General features: G+C 39.5%; 1 protein-coding gene across 1 annotated transcript; it reads right to left on the bottom strand.

Annotated features, from left to right (window-relative positions):
- Positions 1–695: 695 nt before the first annotated feature.
- Positions 696–27,992, bottom strand: scn1laa (sodium channel, voltage-gated, type I-like, alpha). Its single transcript, XM_069702496.1, has 27 exons — positions 27,744–27,992; positions 23,478–23,785; positions 22,841–22,959; positions 22,566–22,655; positions 22,328–22,456; positions 21,451–21,542; positions 20,943–21,161; positions 19,496–19,559; positions 19,197–19,338; positions 16,187–16,393; positions 15,548–15,811; positions 13,943–14,314; positions 13,344–13,476; positions 13,009–13,247; positions 12,749–12,919; positions 11,457–11,813; positions 10,800–11,279; positions 8,777–8,909; positions 8,028–8,182; positions 7,602–7,775; positions 7,363–7,485; positions 5,646–5,915; positions 5,499–5,555; positions 4,732–4,869; positions 4,548–4,652; positions 4,196–4,466; positions 696–4,088 (listed from the first exon to the last, which is right to left on the bottom strand). Exons 2-27 carry the CDS (start codon positions 23,739–23,741, stop codon positions 2,890–2,892), a joined length of 5,967 nt encoding a protein of 1,988 aa, XP_069558597.1. The 5' UTR covers positions 23,742–23,785; positions 27,744–27,992; the 3' UTR covers positions 696–2,889.

Raw genomic sequence — 27,992 nt, 5'->3', positions numbered from 1 at the left:
GTGCAAACTGAAATGCAAATATACACTTGTACACATGTTCAGTTCTGAAGCTCCCATCTTGGCCACAAGGGACTAAATATAGGCTACGTTGTATTAAAGAAATGTCCTTGTATGACATTATTTGCTGAAAGCCGTACGTTTATCAGTGTTTACAATAACCCGAAAGATTTGAGATATAAGTTGAGCCATTTAGAGTTTGGACACTTGTAACTTCAACATTTTCCAGGTTCTGAAATGACTTTAATGCTGATTGCGGTTTAGTTGCTATCAGCATTGTAACAGTCCTTCCTGGAAAAGCTGATGCTTAATGCCTCTGAATCATCTCTGTGGTTAGCACTTCAGATCCATTTTTCATAATGAAATACCCAGACAACTGACAGTTACTCATCAGCTTCATTCAACAATGACCACGATTCCTTGCTGCACATTGAAAATTGGGAAATAAGTGACCGATTGATGCCTACAAAAATATAAATAATACCCGTGTTCATGAGATGAAGAAGAAACGTGGGAAAAGTGTCCTCTGTAAACCTATTACGGTATCAATCATCATCATTCACCTTAGTTCTGGTATATTATGCACATCATACACATTTAGTGTTTAAAAAAGAAAATCCCTTCAAACTTTGAGAAATAAAAGGACTTTGCGTGAGTAGAAAACGCATGCACCTGCACAAGACAAAAAGACAGAAAAAAGCTGAATTTATTTTTTTAACAAACAAATTCGATATTAACAATTTGAAGAGACAGACGGAAAGCGGAACACAGTTTCCCCGGGACACACTGTGAATTATTACAGGGTCAGTCTCACTGAAAAAAGGCAAATTAAAGAAGTATAACCAAAGTAAACTAAGCACGAAGAGACAGACTTCATGCAAAAAGGCAGTTTCACTCTTGGAAAATCTTGTGGATGAAAGTGGACCTTTCATCCATGTCTTTTCTGACTAAAAAATAAATGAATTTGTCGGCATTCTTTACATACATGTAATCTTTATTCTTTTAGCTTTTCACTGAAATGGGTTATAGCAGTGCATGCAGTTTATTTATACACTACAAGCATGATGCATATAAATGATGGGAGATATTAAAGTCTGTGTAATTAAAACATTCTGTCTTTATGCATAAAGTATAGCGTAAGTATTGAACGTTTTAATTACATGCAAAATGTAATTACATTAATGTAATTATACTGCTATAACATGGAACAACAGATGTAGTTGTGACACAGTTTAGGGTGGATGTCATGGGAAATGATTGAACTGACAAAAGTAACACAACAATATAAAATGTAAACAGAAGTAGGAAATAGCTAAGGGCACATGAAATGTATGATGCCATATCCTCAAGATCATTCAGAATATTCTGAGCCATCTTTTATCCTTCTTAGATATTTATCATGATAAAGATTGAGAAGTAAACTGTGAAAAAAAAAAAAAACAGTTTACAAAGCACACATAACATAAAAGAGCATCTGTCCTCTTTGCAGTCAGCATTTCCATTTATAAAAATCTGCAGTTAAAGGTAACATAAATAGTTTGGACAGGAAGGTCCTACAACACCACCAGTGATCTAACATTGGGCTTTCCCTTATCAAAAAAACAATGTGCCATCCATATTGCAGCTTTCCCAGACATTTACAATTCTCACAGCTCCTGCCTGATGCGTCACATCCCTGCATGTCTGTCTGAACACAACTGAAAATGGAGAGTATACTTGGTTTAATGTATCACAGGTAATCAATTCTTTCATATATTTCATGATTTTACAATGATGATAGAATGCACACTGTTAAAAACAACTAAGAAAGTAAATAGCAAAATAAGGAAAGAGGAGGCACATGGAGGAGGCCTATATTTTGGAGGGAAAGGTTGTTTATTGGTGTAAATTATCATAGGGTCAGTTAGAGTGTGCAAATCATTTCTTCTTGAGGCTTTTAAAGCAATTAAGGACTTGGTTTTAGCATAGTTTTATGATGAAATGAGTACATAATTAACTGTATGGTAAATGGTACATAGATAGAATGCAGCCGGCTGAGAAAGTGTGTGAATTATTTTGATGATTCAACAATTAGCAAAGTATTTCTGCCAACGGTTACTGCTTACTGCTCTGACAATCATCATCATCATCAAACATAATCAGCACACTTGGTTGTATTTGTTCGGACTGTAGGAGACGGTGATGTTTCTGTAATGTATAAAAAATTGCCCTGTCACAACTATACTTTGCATCATAAAGCATGATGGTCTGGGAGAGAGCATGGTGAAAAGAGTACACTCTAGCATGCATAATCATGGAGAAACATTCATGCAGATCTACTTTTTTAATTAACCCCAACTCTGACCGTGTCTCTTGGATTAATCAAACATTCTCGGGGCTATCGGTTAGCAACACTAGATGTAAAGCAGCGCTGCTCGTACCTGAAAGAATGTCCCTCTCTTGAAGAGTAAAGAAATGTGTAAAAAGTCAATTAATCAAACTATGAATTCTTAAAGTAATAACAAACGGTATTTTTTCTGCTTGTAAAACAGTTAGGTTAAGTAATACAACAGTCAGTGATATAACAATGATTCAAGACACTGGATAGCAGAACTAACTGCAGTATACGTTAAAGCATTACCTAATGTGCATTTCAAAACACTTTGAATAATGTTGCCCGTCTCCACAAACAGCCAAAAGGGATCCTGGCTACCTGAACAGATTCAAAATGGTCCTACTACAACCCAAGGAGCCACTTTAGGCACCAATTTCTCAACTCAGGAATGCCCAGTCAGTTTGGCATAGTAGATATCCATCGTGAGGAAAGGAGTCCAGTGGATGTCTTAGTCACTTTCTATGTTGTAAACATTTTGTCATTAATTAAAATGTCTTTGTTGCATCTCCAACACTCTTTCATTTATCTTGCTCGCTGACATCTTTACTCACAACCTCCTTTTCACTTTTGTCTTTTTCATATTTGTTTTTTCCATTTGTTGTCACACTATTACATGAAGGTTGAGAAGCTGCCGAGGGTGTCAGCTCACTTTTATCAGCACTAGTAATGTCTTTAAGTCTGTCAGTGACAAGGTCTTCTTTGTCAAGGTGCTGTTCATCCTTCTCAATGTCAACATCGGACGTGTCAGAGGGTCCAATGGCGTCTTCTCGACTTGTTGTTACATACCGTCTGAATGCTCTCTGGATGACAACAGCTGATGTGTCCTCCTGTTTGCGGCGGAGGGTGGTAGTGATGGGTTCGTAGGACACTTTGGAAGGATTTGAGGCCATGAAGCGCTCCTCCATCTGCCCCCTGAGAATGTCCATCTCCCCACCCTCGTCTAGAACTCGTTTTGTGAATGCAAACAGGATGTCTAAGCAGTGAATGCGTTCCCCACTCACCATGGGTAGATCCATAGCGATCAGTTCGATCTTGTTAGGCATGGCTATGCATAAAGGTGGCTCCAGAGCATCTGCAAATTCTGAAAGTTTTTTGTACTCTATGAATTGTGTTGCATGAGGATCAAATCTTTCCCAGACCTCGTAAAACATTTCAAAATCATCCTCACTTAATGGGTCGGCACTCTCCTCAGTCGCCACACTAAAGTTTTCCAGGATGACTGCGATGTACATATTCACCACAATAAGGAAACAGATGATGATGTAGCTCACAAAGAAGGCAATTCCCACAGTAGGATTTCCACAGTTTCCAGAAATATTACTGCCAGGATGCGACATGGTACGGCTACAATCAAGATCATCATTGTTGAGGATGGGGTCCAGCAGGCCATCCCACCCTGCTGAGGTGGTGATCTGGAACAAACAGATCATGCTGTTGCCAAATGTCTCAAAATTGAAAAGGTCATCAATACCTTTTTCCCTCTTGACAAAAGCAAAGCTAGACATGCCAAAGATAGCATAGATAAACATCACCAAGAAGAGCAAGAGACCAATGTTGAACAAGGCAGGAAGTGACATCATCAAGGCAAACAAGAGCGTGCGGATTCCTTTCGCACTTTTAATAAGGCGGAGGACACGGCCAATCCGAGCCAATCGGACGACTCTGAGCAAGGTTGGTGAAACAAAATACTGTTCTATCACCTCTGAGAGCCACATACCTGAAAAAAAAAGAAAGGAAAAGACATTAGAAACTGTAAATGACACAAGTGTTAAGACAAAATCAACAATGTGTTAGAGAAAACCAGTAAACAAAGGCGAGTCATACCCATGAGTGACAGAATGACTACGATCAAATCAAACACATTCCATCCATTTGTGAAAAAGTACTGGCGAAGGGCGATAATCTTCAACAGACACTCTCCAGAGAAGATGGCAATGAATACTACATTGATATTATTGAGAGTGTTCTCCTTCTCCTCTGACTGGTCTGCAGTTTCCACCATCATGGCTATCATATTAAGCGTTATTAGAACCATAATTACAATGTCAAATGCTTGTTTTGTGGTGAAGTCAAAGATGTATCCTTGAATCTTGTTCTGAAATCAACACAAAAACACATTCTAGGTACTTGCTATGAAAGAGAGATCGGATTCATAATTCAAATCGGAAGCACATACTGATGGTCTCGGAATAGGTTTTTGTGGTTTCTTTGACCCCAACTTTTTCATGGCATTGTAGTATTTCTTCTGTTCTTCAGTCATAAAGATGTCTTGACCTCCAAAGTAAAGAGGGCAAGAGACGCATGTTAAATAACAGCAAAATATTGTTAGTCATAAACTAAAAATCAGACTGGATACTTATCTTTTTCTTTTGCTGATTGAAATTGTCGATAATGACACCAATAAAGAGATTGAGAGTGAAGAAGGCTCCAAATATGATGAAAATAACAAAGTATAGGTACATCTTCATGTTGATCTCATAAGATGGTTGTTCTTCTAGCTTTAATAGAGACAGAAAATGGAGACATTTAAAAAAAAAAACTAAATCTTAAAAATTTCAGTTGTGGATGATTTGGTAACTGGTGCTAACAGCAGCTGTGATTAATTGCTACAGGTACTAGAGTTCAAACACGTCTACAGCAGACATTTGCTGTATTTGTTTTGTTTTGTAGAAGACAGTAAAAGATTGCAACTACTATCCCAAATAGTGTGACAGCAGGGCATAGTAAAGAATGAGGAGTTAAAGGTGCATCGCAGTCTGCAAATCTGGATCTAACAGCTCACTGCGGCTGTTCCCTCTTGATCTATTACTCCCTTGCAAAAATTAATAGTCATTGATTCATAAAAAAAAAAAAAGGAAGTGAATGTAACTTAAGCGCTTTGTATCATGAACCAGCAGCGGTACAACAGGTTCACTATACATTAAGAGTAGCTTAATACAGCTTTGACAGAAAAAAAGAAATAAAATGAAGTAAAATTTGTCTAGCATTATATATGGTGACAGTTTTTTTTTTTTTTTAATTGTTTTGAATTAAAATACACCTGAGTGTGATTTGATTTCTAATATAGTTTGTAAAATATAGTCTGCAAAAAATAATAGGGTGGGCTTAAGCATGAAAATTGTATTACATTGCCTGGAGAGTCCACAGCAGCATACATGATGTCCGTCCAGCCTTTAAATGTAGCCTGTATAGAAATGAATAAAGCAAATAACAAATCTACAAGCTTGAACAAGCGCACACTTATTGATTACTTCCAAATTATTCTGTGACATACCACTTGCAGCAGAGCAAGGTAACCCATGCCAACATTGTCAAAGTTGACTTTGACATTCTTCCAGCGAGCCTTCTCCATCATATTGCATTTACTCATGTTTTTCACCTCTGACGGGGAGAAAGGCTGATTTGTGTCTAAGTTGACACACTTGCCGAACTTCCCCGCGAACAAGGTGACTCCCATGATGCTGAAGATGAGCCAGAAGATGAGACATACCAGCAGCACATTGAAGATAGAAGGAATGGCTCCCAGCAGGGCGTTGACAACCACCTGCACACCAACACACAAACGTAACACATCTGTACAGCAAGCGGAGATTACAGACTTTATAACTGTATACTCTCTGGTAATGGTAAGAACGGGAAAACACGAGAGTGAATGATTCAATGCTAACATACACATCAGCATGAGTACATCACAGCTATGACTAACACCGAAGCTTAAATACAACGATAACTGCATGGTCAAGTTGGGAAAAGAATGAGGAGAGGAGGCAGGAGATTGATCTAATAAACTGGACTACGAATGCAAAAGTGGTTTTAGTGGGTTACAACAAAATTTTAGATAAACATTGAAACAGAAAACCTTGTAGAGGAAGGAGGATGCCACAAAAATTGCTTACTGTAAACAGAAACATAAATCGTGAAAAAGAAAAAGAAATGTTAAATAACGCAGCAAACAATATCCAAAACATTCAAATTAGAATCGACACTGATGTAGCAGCACTGACGCACACGAGAAGCAGCGCATGCAAATGAGGGAATTCACTGGTTACCACGTGAGGAAAGACTATCACCATCGCAGTGCTGTGTGCTAGACCCCCACAGTCTGAAATCGACTAATCAATACATGCTGCATTGATTTCAGCAGCCGACAATCCTTCCCCTTCAATTACATAATACAGCAACCCCTGTTTAGATGGGCCTTGCATAGTACAGCAAAATACAAAGAAAAGTATTCTGTTTTTGTTACAACAGGCATGGTAACACTTAAAAGAATAGCTTGACATATTGGGAAATACTCTTATTTGCTGAGAGCTAGTGGGAGAGATTGATGCCACAGATGAAAAGGAAGTGATTGAATAATTTACAGTACATTTGTCGAACTCTAGAGCAGTTCACACAATGCTCATTAAGCGTACCACCGCCAGATGAATCCCTCAGTGTGCCACAGTAAACAGAGGCTTTCAATCCGGCGTCTGGGGAGACATTGCCGTGCCGGCCGCATGAATGCGAGCTGGGCATGCTCGATGGGCAGAGCAGCGAACCTTCGGTTTAGCCCTATGATCATTTGAATTGGGATGAATTATATCAATAGTGCAGCTCTGTTAGAATTCCACATGTTAGCTGAACAATTGAGACTGAAATGGGTCATTTCGTGGGGGTTGTGACACTTAAAACAATTTATTCACCGTTTACAGCTGCAACAGTAGAGACAGAGTAGGCTACGGCAGAGCCTATGACATCAGCTCATGTCAAGAGTGTTTTTGTAATTACTCTCACTGGCAGAAGGGGGCGATAAAAGTACCGCACTGCAGGTTAAAGCTAACCAGGAGGACAAATAACAGCTGAAGAGGAGGAGTTAGGGAAGGGGAGGGATGTGTTATTTACATGCAACACATTTCTGGAGTTTTGCAACGACATAACATTTCATGTTTGTCTTCATTAGACTGCAGTGTCTGTGCTCAGGATGCGTGAGGACATCCAGTGACTCTTACCCTCATGCCCTCGAATCGTGACAAGGCTCTCAGGGGCCTCAGAGCTCGCAGAGTTCTCAGAGACTTGATGGCACCAAGTTCATTAAACCCTAAGGCGTTGGCTGCCAAACTGACCAGTGAGACCTGGAACAAATGCACACACAGATGTCATAAGTAGAAACATTACACATTTAAATGGAACATTTCCAGGTAAAAAAACAACGCTCTTCTTTCTTGTAAATGGTGTTGTTTTTACTGACATCAACAATTAGGAAGTCCAACCAGCACCAGGCATTTGTGAAATACTTGGCGAATCCATACGCGACCCATTTCAGTAACATCTCCAGAATGAAGATGTAGGTGAACATTTTGTCTGCAAACTCCAGTATGGTTTTAATGGTCTTCCTCTTCTCAATGTAGATGTCTTCAAATGCCTGAAAGAGAATACAAAGACAGAGAGGGATTTCTTGTAAACATAACTAACTAAAAATTTCAGTCACGCCAACTATTATTAAAGATTATTAAAGACTGGACTAACTCTAACTTAAATGAAAACACTCTTTCAAAACAACAGTTTAGGGATCTACTGCCAGACAAAAGACGCCACATTCAAACTGTAAATACATGGCAGAAGACAAATTTAGGTGTTCAAAAACAACTTTATCATCATCTCTCTTTCCACTTACAAGCGCTCCACTGCTGAGCAGGATCATGAAGATGATGAAGCTCTCAAACCAATTGTGCTCCACTATCCGGAAACAGGTTTTCCTTAATGTCCACCACACCTTCCAACAGCCCACATCCACGTTTACTTGACAACACTGGAACTTTTGCACACAGACTGACAAGAGACAAAATGGAGGATGGTTTTAGGATCAGATTAAAGCCAAGGTTGTAGTAGTTTACACCAAAGCATTTAATACACCTATAAGTCCACTAGAGGATACCGTGTCAGTGTGACGTTTTTCTCAGGTGTGACAAGTACATTGATGCATGACCAGGGTCAAAGAAGGAGGTCATGTGACAAAGTATAAAGAGTAGTAGATTAAAGAGCTCGCTGGGACTTCCACGCAGTAGACCAGGGTTCAAGTATGTGAGAAAGCGACATGGATCACTTTTAAGTAACCTATATAAGTTCTCAGACACATACATAACCTTCGTTCAATAACTTACATGACATATGTAACAATACTTTCATAAAATTACTTACTTTACCCCCCAAAAAATGATCTTTCTTTAACCTTAACCAGGTAGTTTCTGTGCATAGCACAACCAAGTATTTTTTTTCTAAACCTAACCATTTAGTTGTTGGTGGCAGATGTCTACTCAAAGCAAAACGTGACACAGACATGGGTATCCTATGGTGGACTGGCGGTTGTATTACACACTTTGGCTTGAGGCCGGGTCGTACAGTTAGGTGGAAGTTAGTATTCACCGGTAGGAAAGCAGGCGTCAGGATCCGTAGCTTCTTCTGATTCAAAGTCGACAGAGTCTCCAACCTCTCCGGGTAGTCCGCCATCCACTGTGCTGCCCTCAGACGAGCTCAGCTGCCCATCGTCATCTACAATCTGTAGATGAAACCGAGATTGGGGATGAAAAGCTAGTGTTAGGTAGGTTGCCATGGCAAATGTAAGGGGCTGAGATGCTGGCCACATGTGTGTCCTGACACTTTATGCACAGCATTTCTCTCCAAAGTAGAGAACTACTTTCACTTCAAAACCAAAAAGACCAAGAGAAAATTGCACAAGACATTACTGAATGGTACGTTTCAATCGACACCAAAACAGATGTCTGCTGTATGTCTCGTTTGAAGCTGTTAATAAAGGCTTCACAAGAGTCATCGACATGCATTCGGTTCAAGTTTGAAACAAAAGTATAATGAGTAAAATAAAGAACATGCATATTTTCAGTCGAGACTGAATTAATTTGTTTAAATAGTAAAATGAAGAGAAATCTGCACATTGTCTTTATAAGAGCAAAGAACAGTGAAATGGTCATAGACAGAGCAGGCAGTGTTACGGTTGCTGCTGTCATCTGCCTCCTCATCAACTCCATTTTATTGTAAAAAGATAAGAGCCTGTTACATCTGTCTGCCCAGAAGGACTTGTTTTAACTTTCAAACGTTTTCCTCTCCCATTAGAGACACAAAATTCGCACCGATCTTTGCAGCCAATACTCTAAAATATAAAAACAGAAAATATTACAAATAAAACATTAGTGATTTGAGGTCGCACAGTGTTTCACAGTAGCCATATGGTTTCCCTTTCAGCCTGTTGTTGTATAGCTTCCTGCAGGGTGTGTCTCCTAATAGCTGGTATGAAAACAGCTTGAATGTCTTCCTGGAGCATGCAGGAGCACTTGGCTGCTCTGGGCCCAGCTAATGCAGTGCAGGGAATGATGTAAGCATGTTATACTGCCTGCACTAAAGTCATTGCCTTGAATGGTTGTACTTCAGGCCTGCCATTTTCTTTCTGTGGGAAGTATTTCAGGTTACCTTTGAGCAAAATCAAGAGTGAACTGTGGAACATTATTATTATCTGCAGCAGAAATTCTTTGCAAATCAGAAAATCACTACATATTACCATAATGTTGTCATTGTCAGGGTCCCCAAGCATTTTGTAACTGCCAGTGCAATCAAATGCAACAGCAAATAAACATTTTCAGTTTTTGCCAACAGTTAATGATTCTACTTTATGTTTATTGTGGAGTTTGTAGAACGCGCACTGGACTGCATTGTATTAAAGTGTTCCTAATATTTTGTTTAACCATTAACATACATGACGGGAGCAAAACATTAGAAAAAAATCTGTGTAGCAGAATAAAGTAGAGGCACAAAAGAATGATAAGTGATCTGCTAAAAGCTTATATGAATTTGTATTGTAAATGAGGCCCTCGATGAGTGAAATGTATTATAAGTGTTGTAACAAGTCTTGTAAAACTTTGACAGCATCTGCAGCAAAGCAGCAGCAAGCAAGCAGTCGTCATATACAAAAATACTTCCAGTGGTCATGATTCTTTAATAGTAAGAAATTGAAACCATAAATTCTCAAATATTTACTGTAAAAATCCAAATAATGAGTACAATCAATGTGTTTCTTTTTCCTACTTTCACATTATGAGCTTTTCTACAATACAAAGCAAAGCCCACTGAAGAGGAGGATTCAGCTCCCCAGCACTCAGACCTAAATGGCACATAATGTAATCTGCCCACTGGTATTTTCCTGTCTATACGGCCTCTCTTTGTTAAAAGGTTGTGGTATATGGGATCTTTAGGGGAAACGTCATGTCACATGCTCATATCTCACCATTACTGTCGACTGTGAGCTAATTGCTTCACCTACTGTCACAGATCATCCTACTTCGCTCAACATCAGTGTTCACGAACACCAACATCCCTTTGTGATCCATCACACATAATAAACATTCAGAATCATCAGTTAGACCAAGAGCGTCCTTACCACATGGCAGCCTGCTGCATCGGATGAAACACTGCTGAAGTCCTCCGTGTTGAGGTTTTCAAAGTCAGACTCTCCCACGGCGATGGGAACAGTAACTGTCAGGCTGGGATTGTTTATGAAAGACATTATTGAATCGTCACTCCTGCTGCTGACTATGTACTTGTCTCCATTTTTGTCCACTCCAGTCACATCCCCATTGCCGCTCTTAGGAAAGTCTTTGATAGTGTGGTTGGGGACACCATTCAGCCCTAAAGGTTTGTTGAGCTCATCTAGAGATTTGTCCTCGCCCTTTCTTTTCTTTTTATCCCTGAGACAAACACATCTGCAGCCGCTTCGAAGCAGAGAGATGATGACAGCCATGCCGTTCTGAATCCGTCCAAGAGCAACTTGCAAATTGTTCATCTCTTGGTCCACCTCTGTTGCTGCCAGGTTGTCGGCACTGAATGAACTCAGCAGCAGGGCCAAGAACAGGTTCAGCACCTATCAGATAATGACATCACTTCATATAAGATTTTTCTTTGGTCTAATACACTTGATGACAACAGCAAAACATTTGTAAAACTGCATCATGAATGGTTATTCTTGACATTAACCAGCTAAATTTAAAAGAGTTGGGTGAGTTGGATTCATGAATTGAATGTAAAAGATGTAATGTACCACGAGGTTTCCAATGACCAAGACCATCATGTACAGAATGATGCACTTGTGAATCCCAGCCACCTCCATACAGTCCCACATGGTCTCTATCCACTCTCCACAAAGCACTCGGAACACAATGAGGAATGAATGGAAGAAGTCACTCATGTGCCAGCGAGGCAGAACGCAGTCTTCAGAGATTTTACACACACAGTCCCTGTATTTTTTTCCAAACAGCTGCATGCCGACCACAGCAAAGATGAAGACAACAATGGCCAGTACCAGGGTCAGGTTCCCCAAAGCCCCCACTGAATTACCAATTATTTTGATCAGTGTGTTAAGAGTGGGCCAAGATTTAGCCAACTTGAATACTCTCAGCTGTAAAAAGAGAAGAAAAACGAGTCATTTCACTCAAAATGCACCTCAACGTAGTGGCTATGACTTACAGTGGCAAAAAAAAGTATGTGAACTCTTTGAGATTATCTGCATTCGTACAAACAATGTGCTTAAGCTTATAAAAAAAATTACTAAATCCCTGCTTGGATTTAATAACTGGTCAAACCTCTTTTGGCAAGCACTTCTGGTAGGCCTGAACTTTTCTTTGTTTGAAGTCCTTTTCTAGTCAGTTTACTGCAGCATCACTGGAAGTCAGTCACCCTGACATTATCCTGAAAGACACTGTGATAAACCTGAGAAGTCATTTTCCCCTCCATGATGGTGAGCTGTCCAGACCCAGAAGCAGCAAAGCAGCCAAATCATGATGCCCCCCCCACACCTTACTTCACCACTGAAATTGTGTTTTCATGGTTGTATGTTTTCATGGCATTTGGTGTGCTTAACTTCTGCTGCATGAAAATTGAGTTGCAGTTGAATTTTTTTCATTTAGTTTACTGACTCATTTACTATCTAAACTATTACAGTTTTGATTAGTGGGAAGTAAAACATGTTCATTTACGGGGATGTTTTTCTCACTCTGCTCTGGTGATAGGGATAAGGAGACTTATTATATTTAAAAATTCAAAAGTCTTCTGACATGTTTCTTGTGAATAGGACACTTCAAATGGTTGAGAGTCAAGGTCGCTCTAACTTAACTTACTTACTAACTAAATCTTGTTTGATGGATTGGACTCCAGGTTTGCTGACCCCTGATGCCGTGATGTTGAGGGCTCACATACTTTTTACAACCTACACTGTTTGAATGATGTATTCAGCATGGACGAAGCAACATTATGAGTTGTGTGTTATTTGCTTAAATAGATTCCAGAGGGTTCACATACTTTTTCTTGTAACTGTGAATGTGCATTTAGACTTACCAGTCTGAAAGATCTCAGAACAGACATGCCAATTCTTTCCAAACAAAGCTCCAACAAGCTTAAACTGACAATGATTGCATCAAAAATATTCCATCCCTCCTGGAAGTAAAAGTAAGGGTCCATAGCAATGATCTTCAGGACCATTTCAGCTGTGAAGATGCCCGTGAATACCTTCACAGAATAAAGGTAATAGTATTGACCATTAATACAAAATTATATATATTTTTAATTTTGTTTTTAATACTCTACAGTCATCTTACCTGATTGCCCGCATTAAGCATGCGGTTGAAACCAAGGGTCATTGGATAATGCTCCATGGCCATAAACAATGTGTTGACTACAATGCAGATGGTGATAGTTAGGTCAGTGAATGGGTCCATTACAATTTGTTTCACCACTTTCTTGATTTTCAGCCAAGTTGGAGAACATTCCCAGATGAGGAAGGTGTGAGCAAACTTGTACCAGCAAAGAGGACACTTCTGCCTCGATTCTTCAAGCTCTGAAGGCAAAATAAATGTGAAATTAGCATTCATCTTTTTTAACATCCGAGACATAATCAGTATTGGCTATTCACGGCATGATGCAGAACACCTACCCTCCATTGTGCTGGTTATGACACTAGCCACACTAAGAGCCCGTTGTCTTGCCTCTGGACCCTCGAGGAAGTCCATAAACTCCTGGTTGGTTCCCCCGCCGGCCTGTCTGTGCTCTGTGTCAGTAGTGTCAGCCTGGAGGTTGGAACAATTGTTACAGGTGCAACTGTGTTACAGAAAATAAGTTCAATGTTTCTATGCTTCAGCAGCTGTAGGTAAAAAATATCAGTATTTTGTGTTAATATCCCGGCGCAATAAAGCACAAGTAAATAATAAGCAGAGGAAAATATTCATTCAAAAGCTGCATATTTTTAAACCAGACAGTCTTCAGTAAGAGTATCTCATAGTAAAGTCTCCAAGATAACTTGGCACCATACTGGCATTCTGGTCAGATGAAATATTCAAATATTCAATCAAATATTTTTTTCCATGCATAATAACCAATAATGTCAAGTATCACACGTGACATGTAGTAGATAAGATGAAATATACACTGTGTGTGCCAGACAAAACAAAAGGCAAAGAAAAAAGAAAGAGACAGAAAAACAGCCAGTTTTAAGCAAATGAAATCGGGCCATCGGGCTTGAGAAGCCTTTCTTACATTGTCTCCAGTGGAGGCCATATCTACCGTCACTTTAGGCAGAAGGAGCCCAACAGGTGATGATGGGAGTGAATTCCCACCCACCAGAGACACAACCCCATTGCAATCTACAGAGCTCTGTCTGATCCCATTTGGTTGACGTAGGAGATGTGACAAGAAGCTGCGCTGGCTCACACTGCTGCTGCGTCGATCACACCTCTGAGGAAAAAAGAAGGAGCCCCTCCAACTCAGGTTGTCCTCGAAAATGCTGTTCTCATCATCTGCAAACTCGTTTTCTGAGCCCACGTCCTGCGCTTGGCTTCGGAAACTGAAAACGCTGGTCTTGCTGTTCCGTCTGGATGAGAACAGGGGTCCACGAAAACTCAGAAAGGACTAGAAGAGAAAGATATTCTCCAATGGATACGTGATTCATGCTGATTGTGAAGAGGGAAGAATGGCGATGACAATGAACTTCATCTGTATCACCGATTTCTGTGGTGATAAAAACCTGCATGATGATGATGATGATGATGATAATGATGACGATCAGTATTGTAAGGAAACTGCAAAATTAAAAATTAAAAAACATAGCGGTGATGCATGACAGTGGCAATGTGATGATCATGATATTGATCATAAAGATGAAGAAGAAAGTGATGTCGACTATGATGATGATGGTCATAGTGATGATAAGCATTGTAAAAAGGAACAGTTAAAAAGGCATCCTGATGACGGCTGACAATAACAAGAACACAGACAGTTGATGAAGACAAAGAAGAAGGTGATGATGATGGTGATGATGAAGACGATGATGACAATGATCACACACCGATGACAATAAAAATGTAAAAAATAGTCAATGTCATAGGAGTGAAAAAAAGTGCTTACTTACATGTGAATAATAAAACATTTACTATACTGAATATTCAAACATCGAACCATTATGTTATTATTCATTATTCATAAATTAATTATTAATTATCTGCCACTCAAACACCTATAATATAAGTCAAAGCTTGGTAATCACTTTATCAATCAATTCACTTCTCCTTCCTGTCATTCATTTGAAAATTGCCAGTGAGTCTCTTCCTTGACAAAAGTTACACGGAGCTTCACCACAAATATCTGACATTCAAATAAAAGATCAGTGATCACAGACAGGAGTTTTAATTCATTTAAAAAGAAATCTCTTTTACATTCTGTTGCCAGTGAAGTCATGAAGAGTCAAGAATCTCAGACTGCTCCTGTCTGACAGACTCGGTAAATGAGTCGTATTTTTACATGATTAATTTTGCTGTAAAAGAGTGTAAATCATGTCGCATAAGAAATCGTTGATACTGATGGTAACAGCTTATTAATAATGACAGTTTATGCCACCGTAATTTGCTGTAAAGTGTAACTGCAAAGAGAACACACTGATAATAAGTCGAAAAAAACCTTGATAATTATTAGAATTGTATCATTCTTTACTGATTCACAGATACTGTGAGGAAAATACGTTAATGTTAAACAGTACGGACTGAAAAAGGCAAAAGGCCTTAGAATTGATAATATAAATTTAAAACTAAAACCACTGGTTCCAGAATATCACTTAAAGGCAAATCACAGCGACAGAAGGAACAATACCTGATGTACGGACGAGCACTTCGTGTCGTAGTTGAGCATGTTTGCCTCACCGGAGAAGCGACAGCGAGTCTTCTGGATACTGTTCTGCGACTCGGTTTTAGGAAACTTCTCCTCAGCTTCTTTTCCCTCTTCCCCCTTTCTTTTTTTGCGCCTGTTGCGTCTCTCTTTGGCACTTTTGGAGCTGAGCTTGGACGCGCCCGAGGAACTCTCCGTGCCACCACCTTTGTCGCTGGCCTCCCCACCCTCCGCTGCAGTCGCTGCTGCCTAGAAGACGAGGAAGAGGATGATGTGGGGTGAACAAATGGCTATGATGTATATTTGTTTTTAATATGCAGTTATGTACAGTATAGACTGTGTAACTGGTTTTCTGTTTTTTTCATGTAAACGTCATATAAAAGACTCCTTGATAACCACCATGGCAGTATGCGTACACTCTGATTTTGTAGGCAGGTATAAGTTAACCACCACAGATGCAGTTGGCATCCTCTTTTCATTTTTCTGCCGTCATATAATCTTTAAAAAGCATATTCTTTATAGAAGCGTTTTAAAAAGTTTTGTAAAAACAATTTAATTTCCAGTACTAAAAAATAAATGTATCCAAACTTAATTGGTATCAGATCTCGTTAGGAATTAAAGTACCTGAGCGTCCTCTTGCTGCCGTTTCAGCTGCTCAAGCATGGCCTGAAACTTCTCCTCCTTCTCCCGAGCCTCCTTTATGGTAGCCTGGCACTGCTCCTCATAGGCCATAGCGACTACAGCCAAGATCAGGTTGATCAGGTAGAAGGAACCGAGGAATATCACCAGCACAAAAAAGAGCATGTAGGGCTTCCCACATGCCCGCAGAATCTGGAGGGAAAATACACAGGGTTTATAGTATACTTACACTTTATACCTGATATACTAAGCATGGTTTGAGTGGATTATGATTATGCTGTAGAATGGGTCGCCAACGGGAGCTCACAATTTTTAGCAAATGCGACTTCCATACCATGACTAAGAGATACTGACATAAAAGAGATCTTATTGATAGCTTCAGGTACTGCTACCTAACTATACACAGTGCTAAAGAGATTTTCTCATGGGAGCTTTGTTGTATTACTGTTTGCTTTACTTGTTGATATTACAATGCTAAGCAGTGGCCTATTCATTGGACACCTATTTGCCTTTTTATGGCCATTCAAGCTATGTTTGCCAGAGACACAGTGGGTCTCATCTTTTTTCCATCTGGCCAAGATGCACCTGCACTGCATTTACAGGTTTGTTTAAACAGGATTCTCTGAATATTCTCTTTAACACCGACATTATGATGGAAGAAGGCTTGTCCCCCATTAACACAGCAAGCTCCGCCTCTTTATGTACTTAGAGATGCAGTCATCCTAAACACCACATCCAGAACCACATACAGTGTGAGGTTAAACATTTCCTCAACCTGCCTCCATACGGTCCTCTCACAGGGTCACCGACCAACCAAAGGAACTACGTAGGAGCCATAACAGCCCTTCAGGTTAGGCTACAGCTATGCAAAAAAAAATTGGGACTAGAGTAACAGTAGACATCGATTAACTGAAGGATTTCTAGGGAATTTAAAACAACTGTTACTGGGACTCATTATTTTTAAAACAAACAAAAAGTTTCAGCCTTACAGAAGTCACTTGTCACTGTCACACCACTAACTCATTCAATTAAAGATGTGAGGACGCTTTAAATTAACTTAAATTGGCACAGGGAAATTCAATACTCGTCTTTAGTAAGTACTATTATCGATTAACAGCCCTGTATGGGCACCTTTGAACGTTGGCTGGAAATCGCTTTATTTAAATTGGTTTCATTTACAGTGCATCCGGAAAGTATTCACAGCGCTTCACTTATTCCACATTTTGTTATGTTACAGCTTTATTCCAAAATGGATTAAATTCATTTTTTCCTCAACATTGTACACACAATATCCCATAATGATAAAGTGAAAATAGTTTGTTGAAAATTTTTGCAAATCTATTAAAAATAAAGAATGAAAATATAACACGTACTTAAGTATTCACAGCCTTTGCTCAATACTTTGTTGAAGCACCTTTGGCAGAAATTACAGCCTCAAGTCTTTTTGAGTATGATGCTACAAGCTTGTCTCCTATTCTTGGGCAGTTTCTCCCGTTCTTCTTTGCAGGACCTCTGAAGCTCCATCAGGTTGGATGGGGAGCGTCGGTGCTCAGACATCTTCAGATCTCTCCAGAGATGTTCAATCGGGTTCAAGTCTGGGCTCTGCCTGGGCCTCTCAAAGACATTCACAGAGTTGTCCCGAAGACATTCCTTTGTTATCTTGGCTGTGTGCTTCGGGTCGTTGTCCTGTTGGAAGATGAACCTTCGCCCCAGTCTGAGGTCCAGAGCGCTCTGGAGAAGGTTTTCATCAAGGATGTCTCTGTACATTGCTGCATTCATCTTTCCCTCCATCCTGACTAGTCTCCCAGTTCCTGCCGCTGAAAAACATCCCCACAGCATGATGCTGCCACCACCATGCTTCACCGTAGAGATGGTATTGGCCAGGTGATGAGCGCTGCCTGGTTTCCTCCAAACATGACGCTTGGCATTCAGGCCAAAGAGTTCAATCTTTGTTTCATCAGACCAGAGAATTTAGTTTCTCCTGGTCTGACAGTCCTTCAGGTGCCTTTTGGTAAACTCCAGGTGGGCTGTCATGAGCCTTTTACTGAGGAGTGTCTTCTGTCTGTCCACTCTACCATACAGGCCTGCTGGGTGGAGTGCTGCAGAGATGGTTGTCCTTCTGGAAGGTTCTCCTCTCTTCACAGAGCAACGTTGGAGCTCTGTCAGAGTGACCATCGGGTTCTTGGTCACCTCCCTGACTAAGGCTCTTCTCCCCCGATCGCTCAGTTTGGCCGGGCGGCCGACTCTAGGAAGAGTCCTGGTGGTTCAAACTTCTTCCATTTACAGATGATGGAGGCCACTGTGCTCATTGGGACCTTCAATGGTGCAGAAATGTTTCTGTACCCTTCCTCAGATCTGTACCTCCATACAATCCTGTCTCGGAGGTCTACAGATGATTCTTTGGACTTCATGTCTTGGTTTGTGCTCTGACATGTCAACTGTGGGACCTTATAGAGACGGTGTGTGTCTTTCCAAATCATGTCCAATCAACTGAATTTACCAGGTGGACTCCAATCAAGTTGTAGAAACATCTCAATGATGATCAGTGGAAACAGGATGCACCTGAGCTCAATTTTGAGTGTCACGGCAAAGGCTGTGAATACTTATGTACATGGGATTTTTTTCGTTTTTGATTTTTAATAGCTTTGCAAAAATTAAAAAAAAAAAAAAATGTATTTCACGTTGTCATTATGGGATATTGTGTGTAGAATTTTGAGGGGAAAAAATAATTTAATCCATTTTGGAATAAGGCTGTAATATAACAAAATGTGGAAAAAGTGAAGCGCTGTGAATACTTTCCGGATGCACTGTAAGTCACTAAAAAAAGATCATTTTCTTTTGTTATCGGGAGTATGTTTAAAGATAAATAATTCAAATAAATCTCAAATAATTACATAGAGATTATACACACTCACCCAAAACAGTATTTACTGAAATTGTATACATATTATTGAATATGTATTGATATTTCAGTTGCCATTTTTCAGCTGCCTACCTGCTGGTAAAGTCTTTCCCAGTAATCCTGTGTCATCAGTCTGAACAGAGAAAGGAAGGCCCAACCAAACGAGTCAAAGCTGGTGTAATTGTAGTCTGGATTCGTTCCTATTTTCATGCATGTGTACCCCTCCGGACACTGCCTGCAAGAAACACAGTCTGTTAAGCTCAGAGGGAATTGGCCCGTCCCGCTTTTCACACTGTACTGCAATGTCATTACTTTAGCAAGGCATCACAGGAGGACTACATTCATTCTTTATGGTATTCAGTCCTCTAGTAGTTGCGGGATATCTTGCTTACCCAGCTTCACTGTTGTTTCCACAAAGCAACGGGTCACGTGTGTTTGGCAGGTAATAATAATTACCTGATGGAGAGAAATAAAAAATGTTTTTTTATTGACTGGTCACAGTTTCACATATACAGTCCAACCCCAAACTGTTTGGATATTTAAACCTATTTTATTGTTCTTCAGACTCTGTGCTGCAGGACATTTGGTTTGAAAGAAAATAAGAAACATGTTTTGGCTTTATTTTGAGTAGTTTTATGTCAATATGGAAAGATCTCTGACATATAGCTATTTAAATACACAAATCAGGAACTGAAGATGTTCAAAAATAATTGGACACTTGGCTACTGCATTTTTGTTGGGAAGCTATGTGTTGTTTCATGCATCAAAGAGATCACGTGGCTCAGACTTGACTGAGAGTTTCTTTTTAGATAGAGGTGGAAATGTTTGAAAAAGGTGATCATGCAAGTAAAGAAGATAACAATGTGGCTGAAAAGAAAGCAAGAATATTCCAAGACATATATCTATGAAAACTAAAACATGGTAAACAACCGGGTAAAGTAAGGAGCACAGGTCTTGTGGTTGACCACAAAGTAATTTGCAGGATGCAGAAAAACCCCTTTATGACTGCACAGCAAGTCAGAAGTAATCTCCTGGTTAGAGCGCATCCTCTGTCAAACATGCTGGGACTCTGTTGTGGCTTGGGCATGTACGGCTGCCAAGGAAACTGGCACACTGGCATTTATTGATCATTTCACTGCTGATGGAAGGAACAGGATGAATACAGGAGCATTTTGTGTGCTTAAATTCAGCCAAATGCATCATAGGATGACATGTCAGCCTTCAGGATGCCTGAGTCAGTAAGCTGATCAGCATTCCCACGCTAAGAGCAGAGAGACTCCACAAGTGAGAGATAAAGGTGATTACAGTGAGGGCCTGGGAAAGCATCACTAGATGATGTCTATTGGTGGAAGACTTCAGGCAGGTTCTGAATGCAAATGTTCGACCTTAAAATAGGATATAAGATTGTTTGGCTGAATGTGTATCTGTCCAATTAACAGTGCTATATCGCCCACACAGCTCTACGAAAGTCTACTCAAATTAAAGCTGAGACTTGTCATTTTACAATGTCATTTGTTGTTTCCATCATTTTCTTTTAAACTGAATGTACTGAAGCACAGAGCAACAAATATGCATCTGTCCCAATACATACTTAAAGTCTGGTCTATAGCCAACTTGCTGTATTTAATGGCGTTAAACTGAGTTGTGTAGAATATACCTTAATTAAATGGTATATATAAAAAAAAAAACAATCTTAACAGTTTTAAGGATATAATCATTCCAAATCACATAACTTCTCTTTCATTCCTTGCATAAGTCGTATCTTTAAAATTAGTTTTTCCCAAGCGAGATCAACTTGAGGCCGACTCGGAGCAGGAGAGAGGAAAATGAAATACTCACGCTTATCGTGTACGTAGTCAGAATAATTGAAAACCCCCTGGTTCATTCCTTCTGCTGAACTTTTATTTAGTGGCCACGCGACGCACTTTTGCGTTAACTGGCCCATAAACAGTTGTAACCCTACGAGGGCAAAGATGCTCAAGCAGAAGACAGTGAGGATCATCACATCAGCGAGCTTCTTCACTGACTGGAACAACGCACCAACAATGGTCTTCAGGCCTGCAGACACAAAATCACCTGTTAGTCTAAGTAGTCAGTTAAGGGACATTCAAAGTTAAACCTATGGGCGTGCTTATGTCATCGGCTCTGCTGTAGCCTTCTCCATTGCTATTATACTTTTATATATATGTAACAGTCACGCACAGTAGCTTTAACTAAAAAGGAAATTGGGATCATCCATGTATGCGATGATGTACATGCAACAATAATGGGACACACTCACACCTTCTTTAAGCATGACAATATGGTAAAAGAGGGTAACTACCATGCACCTGCTTATACTGCTTACCTGGAATAACTGAAATTGCTTTGAAAGCTCTTAACACTCTGAATGTGCGAAGAGCTGACAAATTGAAACCAGGTACAACCTCTGTGACATACCTGCAGGAGAAATTATAGTTGCTTTAGAATATTGATGGAGACAACAATACATGTAACATGGATAGAATCAAACTACATCATTACAATTTAGTACATCCAGTATCAGGTGAAGAAGCAGTATGAAGTGAGGCATGCAAACTGGTGAAGGTAAAACATTAATGAGGCTACAATGATGAGCAATAAGATATTAATGAGATAAGATTGGTGATTTTTTTTTATTTTTATAAAGTCCCTTGAAAAGAGCAAAAGACTAAAACCAACTTTTTTTGAGACGTGTTGCTGCCATTAAATTTAAAATGAACATTTATTTCTCATGAACAAAAAAAAAGATCAGTTTCAACATTTTATATGTTGTCCTTGCTCTTTTTTTTAAAATTAAATATGGGTTTGCATGATTTGCAAATCATCATATTCTGTTTTTATTTACATTTTATACAGCGTCCCAACATTTCGGGAAATGTGGCTGTATATCTTCATTGGGAACAAATGAGCCGCAGATGGTAGAGAAAGTGGAGAGAGAAGGATGTTCTAAGCTGTTACTGGTTTGTTGACTGTAAAGAAAAACAGACCAACACCAACCTCATCCTTTAAGACCAAGAAACAGGCTTTGGATTTGCTATAAAGACTAACACATTTCATCAAAACAGTAAAACACCACCCTGTTGCTTTTTAGCTTATGCACACAGCAAACACTTTTTTTTTTTTTTTTTTTTACTAAGACAGCATTGGAGAAAAGATGTGAGAATTGTTTCAGTTTTACTGTAATTCAGAAATGGTGTACTTACGCCATGACAATGACAGTGAAGTCCAGCCAGTTCCAGGGATCTCTTAGAAATGTGAACTTCCCTATACAGAAGCCCCGGGCTAGAATTTTAACAACGGATTCGAAGGTATAGATTGCAGTAAATAGGTACCTGTTGGAAGAAGAGATATTTTTACTCTGCATGGCATCTACACTCTGCAATATATATGTGATATGTATGTGATAAAATTATTTAGTGTGCCATTCATGGAAAAACTTACTCGACATTCTTTGCCCAGTCAGGCTGTGAAGACTGGGTCATAAGTACACAGTTGGCGAGGATAGTACACATGATCACGATGCTGAACAATTTGCAACCAGTTGTCAAGGAAGCCACTCATTGTATTATGGAATTAATGTTTTTACAATATAATCAATCACAAATCCAACAAAGCAGTAAAGTAAAGAAGTCAAGTAAAGTCGCGTCAGCAGACATTGTGGGTTCAACATAAACATCGTCTGAGCTTTTCAGATGAATACTTTAATGAAAGGATATGAGTGTACCAGAATCCTAATTGATATTCTTCTAAGAAGGTTGAAGGGGCTCAGGAGGTACAAGGCAGGAGCGGCATTGAAGCGAAAAATGTACTTTCCTTTGTTCAGTACTACGAAAGTCTGAAAGACACAAAGAGAGATATCTTTACAATACTCTTTCACTGACTTGCAATATCTCGTAAAATAATAGATTATAATATCATATAGTTACTTACAACTAATAATCAAAGAGTAGTTTGTCCCTATTATTTATGGCACACATTTTATTCATCATATAAATCCTTTATAATGAACTTTCTAATCTAAGATTTAACGCCTCTGGCTAGATGACAGCATGCAGTGGAAGATGAGAATCTCTCCTCTTTGGGAATATCCAAACACAAACAATGGCTCCATCTGAACTCTATAATCTGAACTCTTGTGAACTACCTTCCAGCTGTGACTGATGAGGTAGTAACATAGTTAGGTCAAGTGATGACTAAGAAATCTCCATTTGCTGAGGAAAGATTTATTAAGATTTACCAAATACTCTTTATTATGACGAGACAAAAAACATTTAAAATCACAAATCTCTCGTGTTCAGAGTTTTCATCTAATCCTCAGACTTCACGCGCCAGTTTGAAACCAAGCGAACCTACTTTCTGATTATAGTAGTAGGGATCCAGGTCCTCCAGCGGGATCGACGCCAGGCCTTTAGGAGTGTCCCCATACAGAAGAGGGAGGGGTTTGCCCGCCTCCAGGTCGCGGCTGGGTTTGAGCTCATTCTCATCATTGCCTTTTGTCTTCTCCCCTTTGGGCTTCTTGGCTTTTTCCTCCGCAATCCGACTCTCGATGGCTTTGAGGGACTCACGACTAAATCGGTGGAAGCTGTCTGGACCTGGTGGTACAAGCAGCTCTGCCATCTTTTCATCCTGCACATTCAGCTAACCTCCGACATGAGAAAGGCCTGAGGGGTCAGAACAGATAAGAAGCTGTAGAGGTTGGAAGCAGTTCAAAAACAAAAGTTCTATTGTCCTTTCTATAACAGTATTCTGCTGAAAAATGAAAGTGATCAGTTGTTGTGTAAAGATTGACGTCTGGTTTATTATTTATATTTCTGAAAACAAAGTTCTACTGACAAACTTCTTGAACTGCCTTAAGTGGAAAGAAACTGGGCGGGTTTCTGCTCGTTGGTCAGAGATCATCATCTCAGGAAGCGGCAAGCTATAATGAGCCTACAGATGGCTGTCATACACATAAATTCCTTCCAGCTATGGTAAAATTAGATCTAATTATCTGCTCGTCTGCAGGTAAAATTAAGATGTGACATGACAATGATCAATTCCAGGTGAGATTCTTGAATCCCTCCACCATCCCTCAAAATGGAAAGCCTGCTTTTCCCCCCGGAGCCTGAGACAGAGCAGCAGGAGGAAAAGATCCATCCTGCTAATAGGCCTGACTGGTATGATGTGTTAGGAAGACCTATGCAGTATTAAATATGAATGCACTAGAGACTGCACTGCACCTCTCTGGGTTTCCTGCTTCATCTGAGTGGAGTGCAACAGTGTAATAGAATACTTCCACACGTTGGGCTGGGATCAATCACATGCACGAAATCGATCACAAACACGTTGGTCAATCAACTGTCCCCGGCACGGAGTTGTTCATGTGTGAAGTAATTGCAACAACAAAGGGAGTGAGAACTCGAAAAATGGCTTCGGGTTCCAGTGTATGTCTTCGTATATGATTTTGACCAAAACACTTTAGTTTACACTGAACCACAGGACCTTTATAAAAATGATGAATCATATCAGGTGGCTCCATATTTACAATATCATAGGTTTTAGTAGTGTACAAAAAATACCACAATCATCAAGGAACTTAAGAAACAGTATCGACACTGTCAAAAGATGGCTTTTTTGTTTTTGCACGGACAGATTGTCGTTTGCACACTGTATGTATGTACTGATGGTGCTGCCACCACTTAACAGAAAGAAGGCAAATAACTGAAATGATGAGCTGATCAACTGCAGTACACGAGACTTTGCAAGTCTTTATTTATGTTATCTAAATATTACCTTGTCCTGTTCCTGTCGTTATTTATGGACTTTCTAGAATTCACCTTGTGAAATAAACCCAAATTGTGTTGTCATGGACAAATGTAGACCTGGGATCACAATTTGTTCAAGACCTTGTCTTTATATATTGTATATAATATATATAGATATTTAATGTACTGTATATATACTGTATGTACCGTGCATTTTATATTTTATATTTTTTATTTTATTGCTTTTCTATTATATTATTCTATTCTATTATTATTATTTTATTCTATTGTTTCTATTATTGCTCCTGTATGTATGCTGCTGTGGCGAAAAAATTTCCCCTCGGGGATTAATAAAGTATATACCTACCTACCTACCTACCTATACACACTTTAGATGGCATGCATCTCTATTTATAGGAGAATAGGCAAAGATCTACGCCAACAAAAACACACTACACTAACTACATGTGAAAAACTAAATGTGTTGTCTAATATCTTATTTCACAGAATAAAAGTGAGCCATTTAAGACCAGATTTCCTCATGTTCTCCAATCACATTTCTTCTTCATTTTTTCACAAGATTATTGTATTTTTATTGCTATTTTAGTGCAAATTATAGAATAAATATTACAGAGCGTGTATTAGTTTTGGGAATCTGCAAGTAAACTCTGAACATGCTTTCTTTCACAGATAATATTGTTCATGACGTAACTGTTCTGCCCTGCTTCACGCTTTATGAGCGAAACACATAAATCAATGTGGTAAGTGCATGTACATATTTGGAGTAAAAAAGTGTCGCCTTTTGTCACAATGCACCACTTAGATATGGCGGTGTTGGAACCGAGCCCACATATTTCTTCTGCATCAAGCGCAATGATGAAGTACTTGTGATGCGCGATGATCTTGAATGAAGTGTCAAACTATACTATAGAAATACACTGCTGCCATGATTAAAAGGAACAATTAAAGACATGAGAAACAACAGTAAGACAAGCCTCCTAACTGTCTGATAGCTATCTGCAAACAAACCTTCATTTGATGGTCAACCAACAAGGTCAACCTGTAGTGAGTAACCTCTAAAGAGGTATGCATCATTCTGTCAATCTGTTCCCAACTCACACAACACACAACAACTAATGATATGAGCAGCCACTTTGAAGCTTCAAATAGGCCCACTTCAGTTTATCTGCAACCTGTCTGCATCATGACCTTGTGCGGACCAACCGAACATAGACACACTTGTTCCCACCAACTTTTGATAGAACAGAACGTCAACAGATGAGTTTGGTATTTGTTGTGCACCACAGATTTAACTGGGTTCTGACGAGCTTCAAGTGATGCTGACTGAGCTTGGACTGAGGCCACGATTCACCTACAAGTATTTTAAACACACGGTGTCAAACGGAAGTTCAACTTCAATAATTAATGTACATTATTCATTTAAAAACTTAATTTCACTGACCTCAAAAGGCTCTTTAGTACTTAAATGAGGTAAGAGATGGTTAGAGACAGATTGGAGCTTAATTGCTTTGCGGCTTTCAAAAAGACAGTTGAACCATTGCAAGGAGAAGCTACTGTGAGGATGTTTGGACAGATTTAGACATTTCATTTTGTAGTTCTACTGACATTAAATCCTGAATATTATTCTGACAAATACAATAAAAAAAAAAAAAAAAAAGACATGATGAAGTGGCCCATGTTGTCAGCTGGCTGCTGCCTCTGCCTTCAGAGTTTCTCCACATTTTAGAATAAATGACTGAGTACAGACTTCAAACCTTTCTGTGAGCTACGAGCATGGTAGTATTAACACACAATGGCCAGAAAAGAGACACGAGATGGAGGATATTATTTCAGGGGAATCTGCACTATACCTACATTTTTAAATTGCTTACTGCTGAAAATGCATTATTTTAAGATGCAAAAATCTGTGTAACAGGACAGGTTTTTTTTTTTTTTTTTTTTTCCCAGATGGCTGAATTGTATCATTCATCACTATCAATGTAAGTACAGGAAAAATGCATATTTACCCAGAATAAAGACTGCTGAGTTAGTGTCTCATCACTTACATGGGAATTGCACAAACAATACGCACAGGAGGACCAACTGCAAGACTGATCATTGTAAAGTCTTCCATCTAAACATACCTGGATTCAGAGTGATAACAGTTCAGTTCACTTCTCCTCCTGGAACAACTCACTGGCAGCTCTTAAGTGCTCACAGCTAATGCTTGCTGCTGCTTCTCAGATGAGAGAGTCCGGATTCATTCAGGGCGTTGGCAGAATAGCACATGACAAGAGGCTGTTAACTTAGTTCTCTGGGATAAGTTCATATTCTTATGTCCAACCTGCCAGACTACACTTTGTCTTCAGTCTGGATAAAACGCAAACAGGACAGTCTAATCTCTAATTGACAGCAATCTAAAATTGATGTTGACCACCAGGCAAGCAGGAAGTCATCTAAGATGGAGTGTGGGCCAATAATTGCTGCCATGCCCATTAACTTCTGTAATATATTATAGACCACAATTTGCACTCTAGTCTTTGCCCAAATCAACTTCAAGAGATCAATAACGTTTTTCCATACAAGCCTTCTAACACTTACAATCATAAAAAGGGACACTTAACAACATGTATGTGATCTACAAAGACTACATCAGCCAAGGAGAAACCCCTCAGGCACAAGACTTTACTTAAAGGGACTTCAACTGTTTTGATGAAAAGGAAAATGACCAATAAAGACAGACGGACAGATAAATGGAGAGAGAGAAAGACTTTAAAAACAACAAGTTTTCTCAACCACAGACTTCCTCAAGTCATTTACAAAAATAAACGTTTCACTCCATTTCAGACCATCTGCTTTAGGACAAGGCACTCACCATCAGTTGTAGCTCGACAGGTGACCACCACTCAGCAAAGGCAGTGGAAGATCTTCAGTGAGTGTAAAATGTTGTATAAAATAAACCTTTCAGTCCGATTTAGGTATTTGATGTTTCTTCTAGCGCAGAACTGGACATTTCCATGATTTCAACCAGAAAATCCTGAGAGAGAGCGACGGTGTCCACCTGTCCAGGCGGCAGCCTCCGAGCACTGTGCCGCGGTGCTTCCGGATGTTCCTGGGTACCAAC

The sequence above is a fragment of the Brachyistius frenatus genome, unplaced genomic scaffold (genome assembly GCF_029030835.1).
Source record: "Brachyistius frenatus isolate BFR_SWC_R1_liver_20210118 unplaced genomic scaffold, ASM2903083v1 Contig_42, whole genome shotgun sequence".
Lineage (NCBI taxonomy): Eukaryota > Metazoa > Chordata > Actinopteri > Embiotocidae > Brachyistius > Brachyistius frenatus.
The sequence above is the reverse complement of the archived record's forward strand: the minus strand, read 5'-3'. Positions and strand labels throughout refer to the sequence as shown.